This window comes from Ceratotherium simum, chromosome 1 (genome assembly GCF_057802395.1).
Source record: "Ceratotherium simum simum isolate JZ-2026a chromosome 1, ASM5780239v1, whole genome shotgun sequence".
Taxonomy (NCBI): domain Eukaryota; kingdom Metazoa; phylum Chordata; class Mammalia; order Perissodactyla; family Rhinocerotidae; genus Ceratotherium; species Ceratotherium simum.
In genome coordinates, this window is record NC_141900.1 from 18,527,158 (window position 1) to 18,554,903 (window position 27,746).

At 37.9% G+C, this 27,746-nt stretch overlaps 1 protein-coding gene across 2 annotated transcripts; it reads right to left on the reverse strand.

The window, feature by feature from the left end:
- Positions 1-85: 85 nt before the first annotated feature.
- On the reverse strand, positions 86-27,668 carry HBP1 (HMG-box transcription factor 1). 2 transcript variants are annotated; one of them, XM_004439287.3, is made up of 11 exons: positions 27,613-27,668; positions 19,993-20,176; positions 17,452-17,680; positions 14,486-14,624; positions 14,012-14,123; positions 13,814-13,926; positions 11,346-11,502; positions 10,541-10,685; positions 4,648-4,965; positions 2,260-2,401; positions 86-1,195 (listed from the first exon to the last, which is right to left on the reverse strand). In XM_004439287.3, exons 1-11 carry the CDS (start codon positions 27,625-27,627, stop codon positions 1,178-1,180), a joined length of 1,572 nt encoding a protein of 523 aa, XP_004439344.1. In that variant the 5' UTR covers positions 27,628-27,668; the 3' UTR covers positions 86-1,177. The 2 variants fall into 2 exon arrangements, with proteins under 2 accessions (XP_004439344.1, XP_004439345.1); XM_004439288.2 differs by lacking the exon at positions 27,613-27,668 and adding an exon at positions 27,455-27,473.
- Positions 27,669-27,746: the final 78 nt, after the last annotated feature.

Genomic DNA, 27,746 nt, shown 5'->3' on the forward strand with positions numbered 1-27,746 from the left:
CTTCCTAATGTATCATGTCTTCCGTCCCCTGACCCTGTTGTTCTGATGACTCACACATCATTCAGTCAAGATCAATCAGCAGAAGTCCGAGATAAACAATTCTTTCCATTTTATTTGAAATAATAATATACAAGAATATAGTGTGCAAAATTTAGGGGCAACATCATGAAGTATAATGAACTGAAATCAATTGTACAGCTGTGATTCCTAACCAGAAACACCACTTGGTAAGTAACATGAAAAGCCATGATTGTAGCTCAGAGCAAAAGCAGCTGTATTGCCAATGTATTTGCTCTAATTTTAGACAGTTGGAAGGAAAGTAAAGTGCAAGTGTTGCACTGTCATAAGTGCAAAGTCTGCCCCCACCATAAAGATATGATGACACAATAAGATATTTAAGATATGTGGCTGAGGAGATACAGAACACAAAGTTAAAAAATACAATGGTGTCAACCGTTAATAGCACCATTACAGTGACTATATCCCAATGCTATTAACTAACTTTACCTTGGCCTGGGCTAGATCTCCACTGGAAATCACGGATGGGTGCTGCCACCTGGTGCATAAACGCAGCATAATGGTGGTAATGGCAGCAGGTGGCTCTTACGCTGGGACACCGACACCATCCACCTGCCACATGTTCTGGTAGCCTCTTGGCACTGGCCAGACTAGGAGCTCCCGTGTTTGGCACAGATGCTGAGCCATGTGGTGGTTGCTCAAGGAAAGGCCAACTCCCAGCTTCTGTTGCATTCCATTATGTGTACAATACCGATTAATAAGCAGTAAGGAGCCAATGTATAAACAGCAGTTACATATTTTTAAATTCCCCTTTTGTACAATTTAAAATAAAACATGTATACACTTCTCCTCTCTTTCTACTATACTTTAGCACCACAGGATATCAATTTTCAAGCCTATATTACCTGATAGACATATGAAGTTTGGAAGAAAAATAAGGCAATTTGGTTTACAATGTTGATAGTTTTAGCTTACTTAATGCTCTAATGGAGAAAGCAAATCCTCACTCATATTATTAAATCATTTCAAGACTCAATGCTATCAGTATCTTATGGTGACACGAATTCAGGACAAATAACGGGACCTTGATCTTCTTAAGTCTTTCCATCAACGGTCAATGTTTATGCAAATACAGACTTAAGAGCATAAGCATCCTGGTTTAATGTTGTTGTGAGCCCTGTGGAGATAAAATTCAGTGAATGTTAACAAATCAATACATAGTAATTCTAACATATGAAAGCTAAGATAGATAAGGTAATATTTATAAACTTACTATTAAAAAAAGATCGCTTACTCAAAGGTGATGATTTAAAAAAAGTCTGCTAGTATCTGATGGCTCAAGCATCCAGAAAATTTATGATAATGAGAAGAGATGGACTAGGATAAGCAGAGAAGAAAGGGCATCGAGGTAAAAGGAATTCTAAGGCAACAGAACTACTCCTTTAAAAGAAATTCTTGAAAAATTGAAACAGATGTAAACTGCATGTTACTACAAAGAAAAAGGCATAAATACATGGAATGAATTTAAGACATCCTTGGCCAGCCCTCCTGCTGCAAAATACTAATGTCTTCCTTTTCTTTTTAAATTATATTTAAAATTGAGTTCATTCTATCATGTGAAGTTTTCTTGTAATTTATCTAAAAATGCTTAATTTAAAAAGATGCTAATCTAGTAATGGAAAAGTTCTAAGGATCAGGTCTGTCCAAGATAGCATTATTATGATGCAAACTTATTTACCCGTCTTCCTGGGCCTTTCTATTCTCCTTCCTGAGGTTTTTAATCTAGAAATTCTGCACAAATGTCACAAGTCCCCATGAAGGTTGGTTAATGTACCCTCAGACCTCCATCCTCCTTAGCCCTTCACTGATTAAGAAATGAAAGGCTGCTGAGGCATACCACCCAAAAATTAGAAAAAATTTCTACTGTGATATTAATCTTTCAACCCAACTAGAAATACTATGTTCCAAAATTATTTACCTCAACATTTCTGGACAAACATTCTCATTAAGCATGCCTGAGATTTCTACTTTCTGTGCTAGGAGAGTAAATAGCACTTAATGATGAAAAGAAAAGCAGCCTGCCTTATATGATGGTTTAAAAACATTAGATTTTGAAGTATAAAAAGGCTGAGAAACAGCATCAACACAACCTTTTAAAGGTTATAATGATCATTCCAACATGCCAGTACAATTTTGAGGATAAATCAAGATAATTTTAAGCAACTATTTGTTGAAACATACTGAATTGGTTCTTTTCCTTTTCCAACAGTCAGGATTTAAACGTTTTTGTTCTTCAGCCAAAGCCTTTGCTTCTAATGTATACATCCTTCTCTCTTCATTCTTCATTTTCTTCCACCTGTCACCAAGGATCACACTTATGGCTCTGTAAAATAAATATTTACACAATACTAATGGCAAGAATTTTTCATTAAATTCATGTGCTGCTACTTCAAGAAGAAATAAAAGTTAAAAGAAAAAAAGACAAAAATCTTGTCCAACATAGAGAAGGGAAAAGGTCAAGGCTATAGTCATTTCCAGTAAAATCCCAAGTCATACGGTCCATTCATCATAAGGTTGGCAGTTAAAGCCTCCCGGAATAGTGCCAATGTCTCCAGTTGTCAAAGGACATCTAAAATGGCTAAAAATTAGATGTTCTACAAAGCTTAGATTTAAAGGAAAAAGTTAAATATTTCAAAGAAATTGTTTAGATTACCACTGGATCTATCCTGGTACATCAGTTTTTCAAGGATGTTTAAGATATTACGGCAGACAATGTTCAGCATCAGCCGCATAAAGTATTCAGCCTTGGATTAAAAGCTATTCTTACTTTCTGTTTGTGCCCATAACCCGTCAAATTGTTATAATAAAAGTCTTTTTTCTTCATTCATGCAACCAAAGTGAAAATGTGATGGCATTAACTAGGCACATTACTGTTTACCTCCTAAGATGACACAAAATAAACCTTGGGCAATATTTGTACTTATCACTTGGGCAAATTGCGTGAACTCAAAGGGAAAGAAGTCAAAGCGATAAGACATCATGATAGAAATTTGAAGCTATTTCCTATTTGTTATATTGGGAGTCTGCTCCCAAACCTACTAAATAGTCTCATCCAGGACACACAGACACAGACCATTTTCATTCTATGAAGAGCTTTTAACTATTAATTTCATGACACTCATACAAAACAGAAAGTCCTGGAATGATGGCATGAAGTACATGCAAATAATTCTACAACTGATACGGAAGCTAGAGACAGGCATCTGAGCTTTAGAAGAACAGTAACCACAGAAGCTCCCCTACTGAAAAAGAAATTAAATATGTAGTAAATATATATATTTTTTATCCAATAAGTTGATGCAATTAAACATTGTACTGCATCTTCCTTTATTAAAAAAGAAAACCAGTTTTTATAGTCTCTGGGTTAAAGGTACCATATAATGGTTGACACATTTACCAGTTAAATCAATAAAAAATATTCACATATGTATCAATTCCCAAATCAGAGATGCATTTGGTATAAGACACTTCTCTTTTTAAAATGTAAATACTTAAAAATTAAGCTCATGAGAACAGACTGCTGGTTACTGATGGTGGGGCGTGAGCGAAATGGGTGAAGATGGTCAAGAGATACAAACTTCCAGTTATAAAATAAATAAGTCATGGGGATGTAACGTACAGCAGGGTGACTATATTTAATAATATTGGACTGTATATTTGAAAGTTGCTAAGAGAGTAAATGTTAAAAGTTCTTATCACAACAACAAAATTTATAACTATGTATGGTGACATGTTAACTAGACTTATTGTGGTGATCATTTTGCAATATATATAAATATCAAATTATGTTGTGCACCTGAAACTAATACGTTATATGTCAATTATATCTCAAAAAATGTATATACACAATATATATTAAAAAATTAAGCTCATGAGACATTCAAACCTGAGTTTAAAACCTAATTATTTTATGTGGATAATCATTTGACTGTTCTCGTGAGTTCGAGGGGAAAGGAAACAGTAGTTCTGATTATTAGGGAACTAGGAATACTGGAAGGAGATAATTTTAATACGTGGAGGACTTGGTTGGTTTGCAAGGGAGTGAGTCGTAGAGAATTATAAGAGATGAGGTAAGGGTACAAGCTAACAGTAGGAAGGACGAGAGTTCATTTTTATTCCTGGGCTCTCCTGAGGACACCTCTAAGTTTAGTCATTCAACAAATCTGGCAGTTATCACACATTGCTAACGCCCGCACATTCCAGAGTATGACACAGTTGTAAAATAAGTACATCCTTGAGATCTGAACAAGAAAGTGCTAGTCTTTTCTATAAAGATGGAATGGTCAGTTGTTAGAACTGGGTCCTCTAATAGGCAAATGACATTTAATGTTATTTTAGAAGGCAGATCCTTACCACTGGCAACCTAATTACCTGTCTAGGTATTATAAAACAATTACACACGCCCCCAAAAATTCCACTTAAACTTTTTACTTTAAAGTCAACCTAAGAAAACAGAAAGAAAGCAATAATAAAAGCTACTAAAGAATAAGTTGACTTAGCTATCTCAGTTCCTGTGAACTGCACGAAGTGTTACTCTATTATTATAATCAGAAACATCACTATTTTTACCTGTTATCTTTCCCTGGATACATCTGAGTATATTCAACTCTGTATTTTTTGGCAAAAAGCATGAAGGCATTCATTGGTCTTTTGCACTTGTTAGGAGAAGTGGCACTCACAGTCCCTGAGCTGTGGTTTTTGACAGCTTTAGCATACAAAGAATTGGGAGAGAGCTGTGATGATCCAGGTGAGCCACAGTTTTTACTGAGTCCAGATCTTGCAAAGTCTTGACCTCCAGGTCCTCCACAAGTCAAAGATGCACGACGCTGACGAGCCATACTACTTAGCACATAGACTGCAGAAGAATCCATAGGCGTGAAGTCATAGCTAAAAATAAATAAATTTATTAACGTGGTTTTAATTCAATTTAATTATCTGATTTGTAAAAACAATTTTTTTAAAACTCCTTACATCTGATTGGAAATTTCAATGTAATTTTTTTTGTTTTTGTGAGGAAGATCAAGCCCTGAGCTAACATCCACGCCAGCCAATCCTCCTCTTTTTGGTGAGGAAGACTGGCCCTGGGCTAACATCCATGCCCATCTTCCTCCACCTTATATGGGACACCGCCACAGCATGGCCTGATAAGCAGTGCGTCGGTGCACACCCGGGATCCCAACCCGGGCCGCAAGCAGCGGAGTGCGTGCACTTAACTGCTACGCCACGGGGCCGGCTCTGAAAATTTCAATGTATTTTCCCCCGTATAACGTTACTAACACTACTTTAACAACTTTACCACTGATAGTTGCTTATAAGATGAAAGCTTATGTATGCAGTGACTAAAATTATTTTTTTAAAAACATCTGCAGAGAATACAAAAGTTAACAAGAAAAAAAGTCTTCAAGCCTCCCCCAAAGGAATTTGTTATAATACATGTACTTTATTCATAGCAAGTACCTCCTCCAGACCCCACACAACCCACTTACTCCTACTTTAAACTCACTTTTTGACAAATTTGATAATCTAATTTCTTGGCCTACAGAAACCTAAAACTAGAAAATTAAAATGGATTGGCAGGCATATACCAGGCCTAAAGACTAACTACTACAGAAGACAAAATGTTGGGTTAGGGCAGTCAAAAGTGGTTAAACACAGCTAAACAAACTTAAAATGCACAGTAATCTGGGAAATTTGTTCAAGAACAAAGAGACATATATACATCAGCCTCCCCTAAAGGCCATCCATATATTGTAACATAGCCTAATAAGTAAAAACCCACATTGATCAGGAAAGGCCTTAATTTATTTGGTATATTCAGTTTACACAGGCATGGAAATTAGCTATCCACATTATCTCTTATTTTCTCAACAAGCTTACTTGGAGAGTATCATTATCCTCTCTGTATATGAAGAAACAGGCTAAGAAAGATAAAGTATTATTCACCCAAGGCCACAAGCTGCTAGATCCAGACCTAGATCTCTCTGTCCACCTCCAAAGTCTCATGGTACTTCACACTGCCATTGGCTAAACTCAAGGTGAACAAATAATAATCAGATTAATTGAAAATATTAGCTGCAAATTAGTGCTAGTATAGACAACAGCCTAAAGATACACCTGTCAAAAAATTCTCTTTAGGTCCAACTGTCTTAACTCCTACTGCTTATACTTTTTATCTTAGCAGAAAACTTTTATCCTAAACCCAGTTTCTAATTCTCTCTGAAACAGAAATTCTAGTAATACATCAAAACAGACTGATATCAGCTATAGGCATAGTACTTGCCTAAAGGAAAAGCAATATGAGATTATGGATTACTCTAAAGACAGATGGAGAGAGCTACATGAATGAGGTCCACGCCACTCATGCGCACAATAAAAATGACTTTTACCAGTTATCAACCACACAACATCTATTTTTTTAAAGGTTTTACACGAAATAAAGGTACTTAAAGTATGATTCCAAAATCAACTGATGAATGCTCAGCAATCAGTATTATGTCAGAGAAACAATTTTTGCTATCTTAAGCCCCTCCCATATATAATTTAGAAGAACAGCAAACTTAAGCATTATAAATGAACCTGACAAAATTATTAATCTCTACTGAAGGAAAATAACTACAATCTGAAATACCAAAAGATGGTAAAATAGGGTAAGCTAATTACTGAAATTTGAAAACTCCACCATCTAGTGGTACAAATATAACTGTCATCTATTTCCATTATGGATACAACTTAAAATATTTTGAAGTATTCAGTCACAGAATTCAGGATTCTGACATAACAACAGCACTAAAATATTAGATAGAATATCTAAAAAAAAAAGCTTACTCTCTTGCTACCCTCAGCATTCCTTCTCTTCACCGTCTGTAGTTCCTGAAAGGGGCCTTATTTCACACCTTGACTTTTTCTTTTCTACATGCCATTCCTTCAGCTTAGAATGCCCCTTCCCACTTTCACTAATTATTAAAAAGAAAAACCCCTCAACAGTAGTTTCTATTAACCATGTCACAAATATTAATTCACTTAAACCTCCCTTCGATATTATCTTCATTTTACAGATTTTTTTTTAAGTGCCATAGAAAAGTTAATTAACTTACCCCACCCTCCACAGCCAATCTATTGCAGAGCCAGGATTTGAATCTAGACAGTCCAGAGTTCATGTTCCTACCAGGCTACACTGCCTCTCAATCAGCACGTATACACTGTCCACACTGACTAATCCACTCCCTTCTCTAGACTGGAAGCACAGAAGCAGGCCTACGTCTTAACTGATTTTAAATCCCCAATGCCCAGCACATACCAGGCTCTCAAATGTTTGATGACTGACTGAGAACGTAAAATAAGTAATTCTGAAGAACATCATAATGTAAAATTTTAATTGGGTTCAAATCCCACCTCTGCCACTTACTAGTAACATGACCTTGGCCAGGTGAAATGAACCACGTAGCCTCAGTTGACTCATCTCTAACATGAAGACACCACGTGCTATGCAACGTTGCACAGCTGAAAGAACGATATATACAACACTCAGGGCAGAGGCTGGCCCAGGGTAGGTGCTCAATTAGGGTATCTAGTATTATTGTAGAAGTGACCTAGATTGGTAAATAAGAGTACTAAATTTAGAATCTTTACACCATATAGCCTTGAATCCTAGTTCTGACACTAACTCAGAACTAATTCAGCTTTAGTTCTCTCTCTCTCTGTTAAATGAGGATATAATCTAAGAGGGTAGTTAAGATCAAATAGGTTAACATGTACAGTGCCTGATACATAATAGGCACTCAGTAAGTTTGTTAGATTATATTACTTGAACAGAAACGTCAACTTCACACAGTGAGAAGTGACTGTCTTAACGCTGCCTGAGGCCTAGAAACTTGGCCTCAATTCTCTGTGTCTTGAATGGCCTTCTCCAAATCATGCTCTCACTTGGAAGCTTCCTTTCTATAACAGAGCCACAAATTATGTTTAAGAGCTCATCAATTTATTGCTGACTTCCGATCCTAACCAAGCTAAAATCTACCCAAACATGCTTCCCTGTACAGCACGGCCCAAGAGCTCACCCCAAATCCCCAAGTGGTACCTGGGAATTTATTCTGGGGTTCCCTCTTGGACTAAGTGTTTCTTCTTCCTGCCTTTCCCTTCTTGCCCTTCCCTATGCCAAGGCATAGTCCAATCCACAATGAAAATTTAGTCAACCTCACGCTTCTCAACTTTTTCATGGTTTCTCCTGGATGAAACTGCCCATTTTCACTCCTTTATGAGGAGGGGAATGGAGGAGTGTTGCTGTCACTCCACACTGAAATGAGACCAATGCCCAAGGTCATCCTAAAAGTGATTGCTATTCAGTGGGACCAAGTGATGAGAACCTCCCACCTTGGCAAAACAGGAATTAGGTAACCAAATGTTTCTTTTTGCTTAAAAAAGCAAAGTTTTACACTATGCAAAACTTGATATATAAAAAATCTATATAACATATATGTACTTACTCTATAAAGCATTCAAATAAATACGAATGAACCTACAACCTAAATTAAGAAGTAGAATATTTCTAATGTCACTCAAGTTCCACATCTGCTACCCCAGAGATAACATTCTCCTGAATGGTTTATCATTCCCTCACTTTCTCAATTTTAATATAAAAATAATACATTATTCATAAATACAACATATAAATACTACAGCAGCAGTCATTATGTTAACATGTGATATATAATGTTTCATCGTGCAGGAGAGTTCACCTAGCAGGCCTGACTGCTCTCCTTTCGAGGGTTCCCTTACAAGGCTGGCCCTTGACTAGCATCTGGAACTTGGATTTCAGGAGGGTTCCCATCCTTCTCACAACTGATAAGAGTGGCCCACTGTGCCTACACTGTGTGTACAAACCACACGGTGCACATCTGCTTTCCTTTCCCAAGTTTGAAATTTTGGTACGTGCCAGGCGGAAGCAGCCTGTGTGACCAGCTCCCAATAAAAGCCTTGGTGCTGAGTGTCTAACAAGCTTCCCTCCTAGAGAATGACTCAGACTCACTGCTGAAGGAAATAAGCAGTGGGGGAGAGGACTCCTGGAAGCCTGGCTTCCCCTAGACTTCACCCCACGCCTTTCCTGTTCCTGATTTTGTTTCATATCCTTTCGCTATAAGAAGTCACAGCCGTGAGTATGACTATATGCTGAAAATCCTGTGAGTCTTCGTAGTAAATCATCGAACCTGGGGGTGGTCTGGGGGACTCCTGGCATAACTGTATAACATGTATTATACATACTATATAAATAATAAAATTTATAATTTTATTAGATATATTTCCAAAGAACATCTGATTCCATAAAAGATGGAATCATACTGTATATTTCTGATTATTTTTTACTTAACATTATTTGTAAAATTGATCCATGTTTTAAAATGTGTGGCTAAGGTTCATTCATTTTCCATGATAAAAAGAATTCCATTCTATGATTATATCACAATTTATGTATTCACTTTCCAGTTAATGAGTATTGATATTGTTTTCACGTTTTGCTGTCATGAGCAACACAGCTATGAACTTTCACACATCTCCTAGTCCATCTCTAAGAATTTACTTCTCTAGGGTAGACATACAGAGAAATGGAATTGCTGATATTCAGCGCCGTAAGATTTTACACTCTCATCAAAACCTAAGAGGTATCACTGATCTACAGCCCAAGAATACTGAGTATCAGGCCTTAAAATTGTCCATCTTTCTATAATTTTTCAAAAACAAGTGTATATGAGGGATGTAATCACCACTACTGAGATTCCAATCCCATAGATGTTTACAGCCCATGCCAGGCCCAGGGCTAGGTGCTTTTTTAAGTAATAGTCTCACATCCTTTTGAAATAAAAATATATTAATCTTATATTTTATTATATTAAATTGAATGAAATAAACTCTACAGGCCAGCAGAAACTCTTGAGAATTCTCTTCTTAATGCCTATGGATTTGATAATTATCTGAAAGAAAGAATGTCTTAAAATCCCAGATATCTACATACAGACTTTCTCTGGGCACCTTCTGGGAGTACAGTGACCAAGTGTCCCAGTTTGCCCAGGACTGAGGGGTTTCCAGGGATGCGGGACTTGCAGTGCTAAAACCAGAAAAGTTCCATACAATCTGAGGCAGTTGGTCAACCTTCTTGAGTGTCAGGACACATGTGGGTTCTTGTCCTGTTCTACTACTTACTAGCAAGGTGACCTCAGGAAAACTCACTTCCCTCTTTAAAATCTTTCCAAATGTCAAGTTTTTGCTATTTTTACTATTTGTTAATCCATGCAACTAATGCACTTGCTCAAAATGATTATTAAACAAAGATACAGTTAACCAAAGGAAAAAAACATACAAATCTTGAAAGGTTTAACCTCCTAAATATCTGACTTAGCAATAATTAGGGAGGCTAAGGGTAAACTTTAAGAGAAAAAAAAGAAAAAAGAATTAATTAATCCAATATTACCTTTTAAATGTATCAAAAACACCTGAATCATCAAAATTAATGGCATCGGGGTGTCCAGGAGGTAGACATACATCACCAATATGAATTTCACAACATGGAATGCCATGCTGTACCACAGTCAAGCTTGGATAAAACGATGACCAACCTAAAGTTAAATCAAACAATAGTTACATAAAGGATGGGGACTGAGTCTAAAAAATAAAAAGTTGTTGCTTAAAATAAGTCCCAAGAGATTTTTAACACAAGTCATGTATCTTTGCCACAAAGCAAGTCCAAGTATTTTCTTTAAGGAATGCAAAAGCCCTCCAAAACTAGCTGAATTCAGCATTTTATTAACATACAGATTCTATCAAGCAGCGCTTCCATCAATCCATAGTAAGCGATAAATGATGATGACTGAGACTATGAAATAGTCTCTGAATTATGTTTAACATGGTATTATTGTCATAAGCCTCTGAAAAGTGATTCAGGTATGTAGCCCATTTGGTAACCCTAAACCAAAATGTAACTACCCTAATACTCCATTCTCCAAACTATATCAAGATAACAGAGAGCTTATTATAGTATGCTACATGAATCTAAAAGTTCATACCCACAGGAAGTAGAGCTCCACCTGACTCCTGCTAAGACACTAAAGCATCACTAGGTCTTATTATAAGGCTTTTCCTATGGTAGTTTTATTTAGTTTGAAAGAAGTTTTCCCTTCATTTTTTCTTAATCATCAAAGAATTATGCCATGAGACATAATTACAGATTTAAGAAGCTTTCTTTAAAAAGTTACTACAAATTCAAATTGAAGCCCTACCTTTATTTTTAACATAGAAAGGGTGGTCCAGCTTACACTCTACAGTAAGTAAACCATCTTCTACTGTACCAGGATCAAAAGTCAACTTCAGTACAGACTCGCCAAATGATACACTTTCTTCATGTGATAACAACTTTAGACCATCAGAACCATAGCCCTGAAAATACATGCATAGAGTGAATAAATTGGCAATGTTCAATTCAACACATTGTGAAGTTTCTATTATGTGTAAGACTTTGTGGAGAAAGTAAAAATAAACAAGACAGGAACCCTGTCTTTAAGAGCTTTCAATCTGATAGTGAAGAAAGGCACACATATAAATCACTACAATATGAAGCAGATTGGAATAAGCACTTTAACTCAAGTATAAATAATGCCAATGGAGTTTAATAAAAGGAGGTATTAACTCCAAAAGAGAGAGATTAGAGAGGGCTTTCAATTCCCATTTGAACTCGGATTTAAAAGAATGAAATTTAGAAAGGTAGAAAAACATGCCTTCCACCAGGAACAGTCGTCATTAACTTCTTTGGAGAGTGCTGAGTATTTGCTAAAAATACAGTGAGCTCAGAGTGGGGGCAAATAAGACTGAAAAGGAGGGGCCAGTTAGTAAATAAAAAGATCTTAAAGACAGGCAAAGTGCTTGAACTTTCCTTTGAGAGGGTATTGGGAAGTAATGAAAGTATTTTTATTATTATGATTGTCAATTTTAAGATGATGATAAAGACTACAGAATAAAAGGTAACCTCTACTATTCAATTTATTTGAAGATGTAACGAGAGAAACCCATTACAGGCTTCAATTGACCAGTGCAGGTAGTGGTAGAACCAGGCTAAATTTAAATTCAACCAGTATTTTCTTTGAGCACTTAGTACATGCCAGGTGCTAGGCTCTGAAAACACGGGCATTAACACATGATCCCTACTCTAAACTGACAGGAAAACAGAGGAGACAGACGTGCCCACAGTTAGCTATAGTATCCAATCATTATTGGTGCATGAACTAGTGCATGAACATAGTAATGAATGAGAAAGAAGGACGACTGTAAACAGTCTTGAAGGAAACAGAGCTGACTGACTAAATATGAAGGGAGAAAAGGGAACAGTCAACTTCACGGTTTTGAATCTGGCAATCAAGAAGGATAATACCTTTAAAAGAATAGGCAAAGAGTAGGCCAGGAAGGAGAAGAAAAAGGTGAGTCCAGTTTTGGTTATACTAATAAGCTGAGTTTGAAGAACTGATTGGTACTCAAGTACAGATGTCTAACATGCACTTGGAAACATGCAAGTGAAGGCTATAGCCACATATTTGTAAATAACTGAATTACAGAATTTTCTAACTCTTAGAGCTGTAAGACCTAAGAACTAATCCAATCCCATTTTACAGATCAGGAAGCCAGTGCTTGTGGGGTTAACAATCTGCCCAAGGTCAGTCACACAGAGTTGCTGGAATAGCTAGAAAGAGAGCCCAGGCTTCCCGACTCCAAGACCAGAGTGCTTTCCACAGGCCCCCAAGGAGCAGCTGCTGACATTATCAGCAGAGAGGAAGTGGTGAAGAGTGAGGAGGGGCAGAAGCTTATCGTAATTACATGCCACATCATGGGCAGACAAGCCACCAGGCAAAAACACAGAGACGTTAGAAAGAGAAATCAAGACCGTGCTACACAAATCAAGAGAAGACAATGCACCGTGTCAAATGTTGCAGAGATGTCTAACAGAACAAGCAGAAGTCTTGCTAGAAATGCGAATCAAGCTAGTCAACCTCTGAGACAATTTTAGCAGAGTGGTAGAGGCCAAAGTCAGACTATGACCAACTTCACTAGAATGAAGAGTAACAGCAGGATGGGGAAACTGAAGGCAGCCAAGTCAGGACTGTTTTTCTCAAGAGACTCAATAGTAGGGGACAGCAGGATCCGAACAAGAATTTTAAACAAGCACACTTCACATGCCCAACTTCTCTGCCTATAGTGGAAATGGAGAAATTAAAGATTTCAAAGATAAAGGTGTCAACCGATATTTATCTTACTGCTGCCCACTACTGCTTTGCTTATCAACTTAGAAAATGCCAGTGCTTTGAAATGGGGTCATTTAAAAAGTAACTTAATACAATCAACTCTCAATTATCCATAGGGGAATTAAGCACTTTGCAGAATAAGATAAGGCTTTGGTTTGTTTATTTATTCATTTTATTTTTAATGCCAGTTTAGTTTTCCCCAACATAAAAATGTATAAAAAGTGCTGGGAAATACACTCTTTTTCCCATCTAAGAAAGCATAATTATGAAGGTAAACCTAAAATCACTGCTCCTCTCCATCAGGCTAAGCAACGATGAGTAGTCGCTAAACCTTTACCTAAAATGTCAGATGTCCTTTAAATACGAAAGTAAATGTAGGACACTCCTGTAGACTAACAATAAACCTTAGGTGTTTCCTTTTGAAAGATTCTGAAAAGTTTTAAAAATTTTAAATCAACCTTGTGAGTGCCCATTTGGAGATCTTCCTCATTATCACAGCCTTCAGTTCTAGCAAAATCTTCAACATCCTGCCATTCCTTATTGCTTCCCTTATGAAAGCACAGTCGTGTGCCTAAAGTTTAAGTAAAAAACAAATATTAGATATATGACTAGTGTGCTACACAAGTAAGCTGTAAAAAATTCAAGTATTTTTTTACCTTTCAAAAAACAGTGCCAAGCAGTTGAAGGCCAGGAATTGCACCATCCCAAGTCATCATCATCTGAGAGGGAGGACATGCAGAAAATGCCAGATTCTGACTCACTATTTGCCTATGGAGAAAAATATTAAATTATTTTAACATATTTTGTTAATATCTATCTTTATCTCAAGGCTTCAGACTCTCTTCTTATTAGTGGATAACTTAATCATTCTAAACTTACTGAAAAATACACCTTCGAAAACTGAAGTTCTGGGTAGTTTTAGTTAAATGCATGTTCCCGCTAGTAACACTCTTTCCTATTTCCAAACAGTTAATAGAGCTGTACATAAAATCTAAACCAGATCACTAGCTGAACAATGAGACATCCTATTTCCCATCTGTATGTGCTTCAAAAGAATTTCTTATGGAAAGTTAATATATTTCAACTGTTGTGCAAACTTAGTAAAAGTTTCATCTCATGAATAAACTCACCCTTTCATGTCTGACTGGTGTTTCCTCCTTCCAGTGGTGATGAGGGAAGGCTGGCTCGCTCTTAGAAGAGGACACTGGTGGAGGGCGTGCATAGGAATGTAAACTTTTGCTAGTAGCTATGATGTGTACAGGAGATGATCTAAAATAAAGAAGTAGTTTTAACCATAAAGCACAAATCCTTAAGGTATATCTTTCCTTTTGAGGAAAAGGACTTCCTATTCATAATGTCAATGTTATTACATATAGGACACCTATGGAAAATTCAAGACATCAAGATTTCACTTATAGTATGCTATTTTGTAACAACTTCTTACCCAAGCCCTCTTCACACATTTTAAACACCATTTTATTCAGTTTTGACAATGTGTTTTAAATTCCATATTACTGTTTAATTTATTCATTCATTTTTATATCAATAAGTACATATAAATGTGCCTATTTTCATTCATGGCACATAATACCCCCTGTGCAGGGCTCCTTGTGCATCTCCCTCTTCTACTCTGATGTAGTCAATAAGTCTCAATATGAATAGGGCATCTAAGCTTAATATGACCAACACTGAACTCTTTATCTACCAACCATCTGTCACTGGGCAGATACAACCAACTACATTAAGCCAAAATGCTTAAACTTATTATAGCAGAAAGCAGCCTATCTGCAACTTCCTGTAACTGGACGCTATTTCTTGTTTTCTAATACAAACTTGTTGAAAAGCATCTACACATAAGGCTAGTTATTTTCCCCCAGGATCACCTTAAAAAAAGTTACCCCTTCTCCCCTTGTCCTCTCCAAAGTCTCTTCACCAGGCAGTGCTCCCTTTAGAGTACATGATGCTCCCACGAACACACTAAGATCCTTCCTCATAAACAGATCAGCTCTTCATTGGAAGGGTAACAGGAGGCAGCAAGCCCATAAAGGATGACCAGTAACGTGTACTGCCTCAGGAGTTTGGAGAGCAGCCGAGAGGAAGACTGCAGGGGCCAGGAGGCAAACCCATCTGAAGGTCCCAAATCAGGGCAATTCTCTGAGATGCCAAAGAGGGATCTGGTCCTTAACAGAAAAAAGTTGATGCACGCCTGTACCAACCCTCTTCTCAAGAAGGGGAGGGGCATCGTACTTTCCAATTCTTCCCTTATTCCCTGGGAAATTTTATTAGCCCCTCAATGTTTACTTTATCCTCATTAACATTTTTTCATTATACCTTTGCAGAAATTACTTTTAAATGAGGATCTATGAAACTATACTTTGCTTTTATGTTCACAGCACTTCTTAAATAAAAACCTCTCGATTTTCCATGCCTTTTGCATACTCTCCAATCAATTTTGGATTTCAAAATTACAAATACTGAATGTTTCATCTTTGCCCGATTTCTTCCTTTTACTATACATTTAGATCTTTATGAAATATTACAAAATGGCCAAACTGCTAAAAATTCCTTAAGTTCATCCCTGCCTTCGTGACTAATAAAAGAAAATGAGTTTATCAGTTCTTCTGTTTAACCATTTAAGAGAGAAGTAACAAAGCGATGTTCTAAAAGGTATATGGCCTAAATGTTCTGTAAAAATTAACATGCTCAACATGTCTAAAACACTATTACCACTGGTCTCTCCATCCCGCTATCTATGCAGGGATAATATAAATGTTACCTGTCCTCAACCCCTTGGTACGGTACAGTTACAACTCAGACACCCACAGCTCTACAACCAACCGAGTTTAATACTACAAGAAGTGGCGTGAACAGCCACTGAAAAGGGGAGAAGGCAGCCAAGACTGCAGAGCATGACTCGTGGTCTGGCTCCCTAGGAAGAAGGAAGCACAGAAAAGGCCGCAGAGAATAAATTTACATCTCTAGGGAGATACTTCTTTACTCATGTTTTTAAAGTCCTATAGTAAAATCAGGGTTTGTTTTTTTAAATCGTAAAAGAATTTTTAGCTTTTTGACTATTAAGATTACAATGAAAACTGGGACTGTAATGGAATTAGTAGTCTTGACAGGCAAGTTTTCTTTCCTGTGGAAATTTTCATGGAATTAAACCAAAGTTAACTAAATTGAATTTGCTCAAATAAAGGCCAATATCCTGCTGAAGAGAAGAAAACAGCCTAACTTAATGCATTGTAAGAAAACCAGGGCTTCACACCTAAAAAGATTATTCTTTAGCAAAGAATTATCCTCTTAGGAGCATAATCAAAATTCAGTTATTCCTACATCACCTGGTATGGACTATGGTTTATCCACCCACATGAGTGCAAACCTGGGCATCTCTCTCCCCTACAAACTCTCATTTATCTATGTCTTTTTACACAGATAATTTTATAATTTTAGGGATAATTAATAAAATATTATCCACTTAGATCTCTCTAGGAATATTAGTTGGAAGCTTCCACAATTTCATAGCACAACTCATTTTCTTAAACTCTGGTCTGGGTATATAAAACAGTGGTTTTTACCAATGGGAGTCCACCTTTATAAGTTCAAGATTTTAACATCAGCAAATTTTAGTATTAGCAAACAGACAAATAAGGCCACATCCATTGTGGAAGAAAATAAACCTAGACCAAAAGGAACCAAATTCAAGATTGATAAAAGTTTAAAGTATAATGTTTATTATAATTATGGTTCTTTAGACAAATATAATTTTCATTTCCATAAGTAGAAATATATAATAGAAGTATTTTCTGGTCTCATTTATTTTTTGATGACTTTAAAATATTTACAAATATCTTCTGACTCTGTTCTTCTCATATCACTTTTATCTAATTCTCAAAGTATGAAATCATGTTCTCATAAAATATCTCTTTGATCATTATAAAACAAGAAGCTTAATTCTAATTACTTAAATTCTTATTTAAGTAAACCATTCATTAGATGGCTAATAGCATTATTTCTTTTAAAACCAGAAAAAAAATAATTAATAGCTTTTTGTGATGACAGAAGTTTTCAATAAAAATATAAGCAATGTTCCTACCTGTTGTAAAATGAGCACTGCATAAGTGGACTTTGTGGACTGGTGGCGATATTTGCTAATTCTGTTAGCCAATCCACCTCATTTTCACTGTAAGTATTTTCTGATATGTCTGAGGTATTTTGGTTCCAAGATGGTCTTGGATATTCTTGATGTGAAACATCTGAACTTAGCTGGTATATGGCAGATTGGGTAGGATCACTCTGAACAGCCTGAAGTTCAGGAAGGTCATCTGCAAATAAGCACACTCAAAATTATAAAAAGGAAATTACTAATACAAGGAACAACATTATAATTACAGTTGGAAGAGAAGCCCTCAAATTTAGCTAATTAATTTTGTGAGAGGAAAAGTATAAACTCAAAATGTTTTCTTGAATAAAACAAGCTTCAATTTAAAAAAATGACACCTTATACATTTAAGGGTCAACAGAGTCTGATGGAAAAGTAAACCTAATTAATGTAAATGTATTGATGACTTCACTACCTAAACCACAAAATTACCACAACTGTTCACAGACTGGAAAAACCAGGTCTGTGTTTTCTGATTTTTTTCCCCAGTTTTTTATAGCTCACCTGGGAATAATCCATACACCACTGTGACATTTTTACAATAACATGTTAATGAGGAAAATGGCATTTTATGTGTGCCTATATGTATTTACTGTTTACACATTTTATTAACCTGTTATACAAGATTACTGCAATAATGAAAACAACAATTTTCAAAGATGAGACTCAACTTAACGATGCTAAATTATTTCTTTTCACTGAGTAATATTTACTGGTTATTTTTTCCTAAAAGTATGTTCCCAAAAGGTAGTTCCTGATAGAGTCTCAGCTCCCCAAGAGAGAAAACTAGAAACAGTACCCAGGTACCACTCTACACACCAAGGCTATGAACACTATAAGGAAGATTACATTCTAAAAAATTGAATTAAAAGAAAAAGAAAGAAGGGGAGAAAAAGCACCTTGCAGGCCTTAAGGAAAAAACTCTCTATGACACACCTACAAACTCTACAGATCCACTGGGTCCCCCTTCACTATGTAGGTCAAGAAACTCTTCTAGGGGCCGGCCGGGTGGCAGAAGCGGTTAAGTGCGCATGCTCCGCTGCGACGGCCCGGGGTTGGCAGATTGAGATCCCAGGTGCGCACCGATGCACCGCCTGTTAAGCCATGCTGTGGCAGTGTCCCATATAAAGTAGAGGAAGATGGCCACGGATGTTAGCTCAGGGCCAATCTTCCTCAAGAAAAAAGGGAGGGTTGGCATCAGATGTTAGCTCAGGGCTAGTCCTCCTCACAAAAAAAAAAAACTCTTCTAGTCTTGGGAGTTCTCCTAAAATGTCACTATAAAAGTACATACACATAATTCCCATTCAGGCAAATATCCCAGAATAGCCTGCTAAAACTGAAATGTCTTACTTACAAGTACTGATTCAGGATATCCATTCATAAAACTGACTAGAAGGTATCCCCTTTTCACAGAGCAGCCAAAATACCATACAACTGAAGATAACCACCCCGTCATTCTCATGCTGCTGTAGCTATATCCCTTCCCTCACTGCCAACATCCTTCTTTGACCATCACTTATTTATTTACTGCAAAGGGTTCATTTCTGTCTTGCAAGTTCAGGAAATTAACCACTTTTAAACTGAAGTCATGAGGGGTGGTGCAAGTTTTTGACCCCCCTGGGCTCTAAGTTCCTGATCTGCTCCTGAAAACGTGATGGTGGAGAATCAACTACCTGATTAAAATGGTGCTCCTTGCTCAACAGTAACCACTACTCAATGAATATTAGGGCCCTGCAACTCCTTGGCATTCAAACAGATCCCCATTCCTTCAGGATCTCGAAATTCCCAGCATATAATCTCCTCTATTTCACCATTTGTAAAATGAGGATAGTGATATCTTCTCAGGGTTTTTGTGAACATTAAGGAAAACTGCATATTAAATGTGGACAAAGCCAAGCTGAAAAGCTGGGCAGGAAACCAAGGTCACTCATTAGGTGTTTATTCTTCAACACCGGCCTCAATGCAATACAATTCAAAATCATATCTCAACAAACCTACACGTTTCTCCAGGTCACACATCTTGGAGTATCAGCAGTAGTGATAACCACAAATGTCAGCTCCTCAAGTTTCAAGGGTTCACTGTAACTTCCCCACCATACCACAAACCAGCCATGAAGAATGGCCATGCATAATTCACTGAGCTCACTGGGATGTTTCAAAAGTAACATCTTTTGAAAAGCCAAACAGCAGGGTTTTCCTAGTGTGTTTAACAGCCCAATCTTTACTCACAAGGCATTTTAGTCTGATAATCTGTAAATGAGTCTCTATGATAACCATAAATAGCTCAAAACTATTACTTAAAACCAATAGGTTGGTTTTAAGTAATACTTTACAAGCAGTAACAAGAGAACACTGAAACTCTTAATGTACAAAAACTTCACATACTTTTTAGCATTTCAAGGTAGGTAGAGAAGCTGACTAAATATGACAATCAATCTGAATCTCTGTGAGATTCCTAAAAAACTTTTAATTTACCAAGCTCCATGTGCTCATCACAGGAGTTGTATCCAGGTGAGGATGGCAAATTTTCATTACACTGCAGCAACTCCAATGAGTCATTCATTCCTGAAGTTCTCTTGTCCATCACCAGCAGGAGTTTCTGTACTGCATTAGGCATCTGATTTGTCTTCACTTCCCACACCATGTTATGGTGCTCCGACTGAAAATAAAAATAATATGAGAAAAAATGTCAAGTCATGTGATCTAGAGATTATATAAGTATAAAGTCAATCAGATCACAATGCTGTAGCTTTAACTTAATCGTACACTGCTGTTCGTATCCCCCTCGAATCCTTTAGACCTGGATGACTCCGATTGCTTGGCCTACAGCCATGTAGTCAGCACTAAATTACACTCAAATCCCAAAGGATTATTATCTTGAAGTTATAAGTCTTTTCTTCAAAAAGAATAATAGCACAGTTATATATACACTTTTACTTCTTTACTCTAGTAACTCTCCTTTCAGACGCAAATATTGAGGCCAATAAAACATTTTTTTAAATTTGTATCTTCAAATTTAAAAGTGAATTAACAAATTTTAATTAAATTTAAAAAGACTGAAGAAATATTCTGTTTTTTTCATTTTTTGAAGATTCTAATTTATCTGTTTACAAACTGTGTTCATTACAGTCATGCGTTGCTTAACAACAGGGATATGTTCTGAGAAATGCGTCGTTAGGCGATTTCATTATTGTGCAAACATCACAGCGCACTTACACAAACCTAGACCTAGGCTATATGGTACCACTCTTATGGGACCAGTATCACCTATCTGGTCCATTGTGGACTGAAACCTTGTTGTGTGGCACATGACTGTATTTTGTTTTCTCATCTTCTGAAAGTGAACAAGAGTAACACAACTAAAATTACACTCTTTAAAGAATATTTAAGAAAGAGTTTCTTAAAATGGTCATATATTATACTTTGAATAAAAATAAAAGTGTTATGTTTTCTTAAGGAGAATTTGGGACCTAGCTATAATAAAAAGATACCTATATTCTTCTGATGAAGCTATAATTTCTGGAAAAATGAATATTAATCATGGGAAATTTAGCTAAACAAATAGTAAATCTACTTTCATTTCAAGCCTACAAAGTTATCACAAGCAAGAAAATAACATAGGTTAATACACCCAAATAATTTCTCAGTAAAGTCCACCAACTAAATTTTGTTATGAAAGTAAAATGCGGTTATACCTTTACAATCCTGCCTTTGGACAATGATCAAATTGGTTATTTAATGGGTGACAACAGCAGGTAGATTTCCTGATTTCTCAGGCTCCACTCCAAATCTCTTTTTTAAAAAAAAGTTCTAATGAGCTAATATGAAATACACAAAAAATTTTGACTAACATAACAAATAGTTTTTCCTCAAAATAAAACAATACAATATATTGCTGTTAAAAGTCACTAAAAGTCAAGTACCCCAGCCCAGGCTGGTCAAAAAATGCAGTGAAAAGATGTTACTTGCTTAATATTTATACCAGAGCTTTCTAAGCCAGGATGTAATCACCAACAAACACTGGCAACATGGACAAATTTTTTTCTACAAAGACTTTTTCATGATCTTTTTGTTATGAAATATGTTTTCCTGATTATAAAATACGCGATCACTATGGAAAAGAATGAAAAAATCATTTTTTTAAAAAAAAGGGATAAAATAATTACTTCTAATCCCACCAACCAGATTTAGATACTGTTAACATTTCAGTATATTACCTTACAATCCAATCTCTTTTTCATGTAGATACCTACAGTCATATATTTTTCTTCATACTTCATATTATAAATAATTGATACCTTTTTCCTTAAGTTCATAAGCATTTTCCTATGTCATTAATTTTTTTCAAAGATCTATTTTAAATAGTTAAATTATATATATCACAAGGATGTACCAATATTTACTTTTCCCTCCTACTGCTGAACGCCTTGTTCCCAGTTTTTTCACTCTTCTAAATAAAACTGAATTAAAATTTTTTTTTCAAGTATTGGTTTACATCTGATTATTTCCTTAGAATCCCAGAGACAGATTTGTAGGTGGATGGCAATTAAACATCTTAAGGTTCTTAACAGAGACAGCCAAACTGCCTACTGCCTCACTTTCTTTCTAATATTCTATTTTGGATGCTTTCTGCCTGCACCCCTCAAAAATGACCCATATCCTGGGCATTGCTTTAGAACCTTACTCAAGCCTGACTGTAAGATGTACTACGGAGTAGGGAAAAGGGCACTGGGTTAGGTGTAAGGAAACATGGGTTTTGATTCCAGCTCCATCACTTACTAAATCTCTGACCTAAGTGACTGAGCTTCTCACTAACTCAGTATCTTCATCTGTAAAACAGGGCTAATGATTCTGCTCTGCGTTCCTCCTAGAGTAGTGATAAGGATGAACCAAAACAAAGTGAGTGCGAGAAATGTAAAATGAATTCTTAAAAGTTTTTTTTATCCTTAGACTGACATATGGCAATACTGTAACGTACTCTGGGCACTTAATGTCCTAAATAGAACAGTTATTGAAAACAGTAGCAATAGGAAACCAGATAGCTAACTCAGCTTCAGCAATTTCCTCCCTGGGAAACATTATGACAAGTTATCCAACACATCTCAATAAGTCACGTATCACACCATTACTTTAGGCAAATAAAGTACCAATAAAGTTTACCTATCTGAAGGATGTCTGAGGCATAAGCAAGAAATGAACACTTTTCCAGTTTAGTATAATCTATTACATTCCAATTAATCACAGTCTTATTATAGAGTTAACAGCAAATCTGCTGGGTATAACGTGAACATCTACTATACTGTGCTTCACATACAGATGTGATCTGTGGAAGTCAGCCCCGGCTGCAATCTGAAACTTGAAAATGTTCTGATTTTTTACCTTTATTATGAAATTCAGAGGCTGCACTATGCAGATATATCCCCTCAGAGCTATCCTTTAAGTGTATGCAAGAGAGCTGCTCCCGGGATCCACAGAGGTAGAGCTGCAGTCTGTCTGCTCTCCCCACTCCCTCTGCAGAGCTCTCTGTTCTCATTCTTCCCAGCTAGATTTTCTCTTTCCCATCAGCAGGTCCTGCAGTGTCCACCAGGTCCTGCAGTGTCCACCGCTCACCATTTACAGGACACTAACACCTTGCAACTTCTATCATTTCTTCAGCACTCTGTCTTTGTTATCTACCAACATCCCATCACAATACTCCTTAAATTAAGTAGTAAAAAAAATTTTAATTTCAAAACAGAGCTATCTAAAAATAACAAAAGGGACTAAATAAATACTTGTTGAATTTGAGTTCTGTGTGTTTGCACCTCTCATTGCTCAAGGCTATCAAAAGTTTGGTCTCGAGAGGATGGAGGTTTTGCTTCTATAAACCTACTGTATGGTAAATGGCAGCCTAGACTTAAAGTCCACAGACCTGAGTGTCACTCCTGCTCGCCATGAAACCTGCGGCAGGTACCTTAACCTGAGCCTCATGTACCTCTACTTACCTCACAGGGCTATTGTGAGAATTAAATAAAATATATGAAAACAAAATTCAAATCCATGTACAAATGCAAGTTTTCTGTCTCTCATTTTTCTCTGTCAAACGATTTGGGGGAAGCACAGCCTCTGATACAGTAAAGGAATACGAGAAGAGTCCATACTCAAAAATACACCCCCACATCCATTACCCCAATCAGATATTTATTTCAATCAACAAGCTCCTCTTTCAAATATCTCCTGGTAGAGCTAACTCTGTTGTTCATTCATGCTTTTGTGTATGGCTTTGGTATTACAGGATTCAACAGAGTTTGCCTTGTGTTTTAGTAACTCTGCACATGTCAACTCTTCACTAGTTGGGTGCTTCTCAAAAGAGAAGAGTAAAACTCTCCAGCAGTTGTGCTCTGAAATGTCATGTTCAATACTACAAATTTTTATTGGGTGGGCATGGGAGGGCCCTATTGCTTTTGTCTTGCAAACTTTCAGAAGTAAATATCCACAAAATCTTAGGAAGATAAAAGGAGAGGAAGAAATAGTTAAGTCTCAGTGAATGAAAAAGGAGGAAATTAGGTTTAGTAAATGCCTACCTACTATGTGCAGAGCATTTCCACATATTTCATCTACTTTTATATAAACCTCAAAACAGCTCTGCAAACAAAGTAGTATTCTGGATGAGGAAAACAGCATTTCAACGACTAAATGGGACCATTTTCTTTTTGAAAAGAACTGAGAAAAAAGACAAATGGTGTAGACCAACATAGGTTACACTCCTACTTTCAAGAGCCTCTTCTTCCCCCAATCCTTACCTTTCCATCCTCATTCTGGATATCAAGGAAAGGACCTTCCATATGCCCTCCCCTAATCCTAAAGGACTTCTATATCAAGCTCAAATTGTGTGGGAGGAGGGGGTGAAGAGAAGATATTTTGCAATTAATTTATATCTCTAACATGAGGAATTGAGGTATTTAAAATGCATTACATAATTCCAAGCTAAAATCAGCCTCCATAACAAACTATATTAAATGCAACTTTCTACACCAAAAGCAGTTGGGGGCCTTAATGCAGTTCTTTTAGAACATTTTCAGTGAAACGTCAAACAAAAGATTTCAAAGAAATGTTTCTACAACTCTGGTTTGCCAGTGTTAAAGAAACAAACACACACACACCACACCCCAACAGTGAGTGATATTCCTTCAGTAAAATATATTACGTAGAATATCCCTTACCACTTAAAAGACTCTGAACAATTTAACCTCTGTGCCCTAGTTTTCTTCTTTGTAAATGGGACCAATACCTGTCTACTATGGTAATTGTTAGAGGTATAAAAGATCCTACATCCCACATCCTTACCTGGTTCCAAAGCACTCTGCTATCTCACCAGTCCCTGCTGCCCAGAGGAGACTCTGCCTCTGCTGGACAGTGCCTGCACTGTCTGTACAGTTCTTATTAATCACAGCTACACAGCTTCTTACTAATTTCATGCTGATTTGACATGAAATGCTGATACTGATGAAGATAAAAGAAAACCCAAATATACCACTACAAGCCATCCACAAGCCTGTTTAAGAGAGTACTGTCAATTCAAACAGTATTTAAGACAAGTCCTTGTATGAAAACAACTTGAAATCATCTAAAAACTCATATATGAAAGAAACTTTTCTTAAACTTGATTGTAATCCTAAAACACTTCACATTACATATAACAATTTGTGAAAAAAACCTTGCTATCATAACTTTTAAAAATTCAATCAACTACATTAGAAAATTATTTTTCTATTCTCTCTCTAGAAAACTATAGTATAAATTATGATATGAAGCACCAAAATAAATGCAGGTCAAAATATGAAGGAATATAAATATTGCTGATGTGTCAGGCAGTTAAACAAGAACATCATTTTTTCTGAATTTTGTGATATACAAGGTATTTGTCAGCTTAAAAAGATTAATTTGTTGATTTATTTTCTCATTCTGAGTAAATACTTTCATACTTAAAAGATAATACATGTAAAATACCTGGCACTGTCTCATTAACACAGTAGTTACTTCTTACAATTTATGAAAGAAAAAAAGTACTCATATTTTCATTTCAAACAGAAATATGAGAGACCAGTTGGCAATTCTCCCTCAAGGACCTTCAGGGTCTAGCAGTTTATTCAGTCCTTAAGCCCAGGCCATCTGCCCTCACCACTGAGCATTAGGATAGTGAGGAAAGGGTCCCAAGAAACTAAAACAGCGGAGGAGACAACTCTTAAAGCGACAGTACCATGTTAGAAGTCTGAGAGGTAGGCACTGTGAAGCGTGGAAAAGGGGGTTGATAAGTGTGCCGGGAAATCCTGGGAGAAGGTAACTTTTTAATGTATGTTGTAGAAGTTTGCAAAGCGAACGAAGGGGAAGGGCTTTCCAGGCAGAAAGAAAAGGTAATTGGGCTTATGAAACTAAATAAGACGGAAAATAGAAAGTGAAATCAAATTTTCATTCTATAAATAAACTATTAGTCAAGTTAGGATAAACAGCAGTATTTTGCTGTAAAGTAGTTAAATGGCTTCCTCAAAAGTATAAAGTAGCTCAAAAACTTGAGTGGATTTAATTCTTTTTAATATAATTCGAATTTCCTTAAAACTTAGTCAAATGCTGCCTACCCAGCAAGAACTGAGTAATTTCATCAAAGAAACTGAACAGATGACCCTAACACACTTATCAGTAAACTAAAGCAAAACACAATAGCAAAAACAAAACAAAGACTGAAAGTACTTGCAATACATTACAAATGTAGATTATCAATAAACAATAGGAAAGTACTTAAAATGTTAAAGTTATTCTAATTCTCAAAAGGTAACTTGAATTTCAAAACTCCTGTTGGCAGTCATCTGTTACTGCTAATTAGAGGGGAAAACATCTAAAGCACTTCGTCGGAATAGTTGGTAGGACTCCAACACTTCCTAGTATACACAACTCTTGTATCGTCCTCCCGTCTTAGCATCAGTGGCAACTGGAGCTAAAGATTCGAGTATTGCCCTGCTGTCAGCCTCTTTTAAAAAGGATTCTCGCTGAAAACGCCTAAAGGATGAACCCTAGATAGCGCAGAAAGAACGGCGGCGACTGAAATCCCCCAAACAGCATGCAGCGTTTCAAGAAGCTACCAACACCGGGCCCTAGCTGTCGACCTCGCCTGGATTCTTTTCTGTTTTGTTTTAATCTGCCTGGGGCAGCAGCATAGGTTGGAAGGCGGAGACTGGAATCGCCTGCCAAGCCCCGACTGCCGGTCACACAGCGGCGGCGCCTCCTGGGCCTCGCCAAGTCCATCCCCCACCCTCTTTCGCCATTCATCGCGCTCCCTCCCCTCCCCCCATCATGTGACCGCGGCCTGGACTCCGGGCTTGTTTTTCCCCTCGGCTCAGCCCCACTGCGCAGGCGCCTCGGAGCCCATTCATTCGAACTGCGTAACAATGAGCCCCGGGGCCCAGCGGCTCCGCGAGCTTCCCGGCTCGGTCAGAGCCTCACTCGGCCCCGGAGGAGGCGGCGCCTCACTGGGGTCCCCCACCCCCGGCCGGCCGCCCACCCCGAGCCAGGCTCGGACCCTCCGCCCACACGCGGGGAGTTGAAGTCAAACTTTCCTGGGCAGCCCCGGCGCCGCGTCGGCCCCTTCCCCCGCCCAGGCCCGCCCCACCTCCGCACCCGGCCCGGCCACCCACCGCGCCACCCGGCCCGCAGCGCCGTCCTCGCCGACTCCTCCCAGCCCCCGCCCCCGAGACCCCTCGGGCCGCGCTGCCGGGAAGCCCAGGACCGCCGGGCCAGAGAGCTCGTCGCGGGCCGTTCCCGGACGGTTTGCTGACCCCACGGTGAGGGCAGCCTTCCGAGGACGCGGAGCGCGGCCCCGGGCTCGGCCGGCCGCCGGAGCCCCGCGGGATCCTGCCCCTCCCTGCCCCACCCCCACCCCTTCCCGAACTGGAAGACAACAAACCCGCCGCCGAGTGCGGGCAGCTCCAGCGCGGGCCGCCCAAGCCGCGACAACCCCGCCAGCAGCTCGCGGACCCCCTCTGCAACTGACGCCGGCCTGCCTGGCGCGCGTTGCTGCTCCCGCCGCCGCTCTCACTTCTCAACCGAAACTTTCCTACTTACCAAACCCGTCGCCATTACCAAGTCTTTCAAGCTTCGTCTTCCCCCTCCCCTCAACCCCCGGGGGTTGAGCCTCCTCCCAGGTCTTTCGCCCCCTTATTGGGCTGCGAAACTGCCACTCGGCCCTTTCCCTTTCC

Bases quoted from the DNA above. Each gene is read 5' to 3' on its own strand.
- HBP1 (XM_004439287.3), bottom strand. The intron at 17,681-19,992 runs GTAAATTAAAAG...GCTTATTTGCAG, and splicing joins TGATGAGCACATGGAGCTTG to ATGACCTTCCTGAACTTCAG. The intron at 14,124-14,485 runs GTGAGTTTATTC...TTTTCTCCATAG, and splicing joins CACCAGTCAGACATGAAAGG to GCAAATAGTGAGTCAGAATC.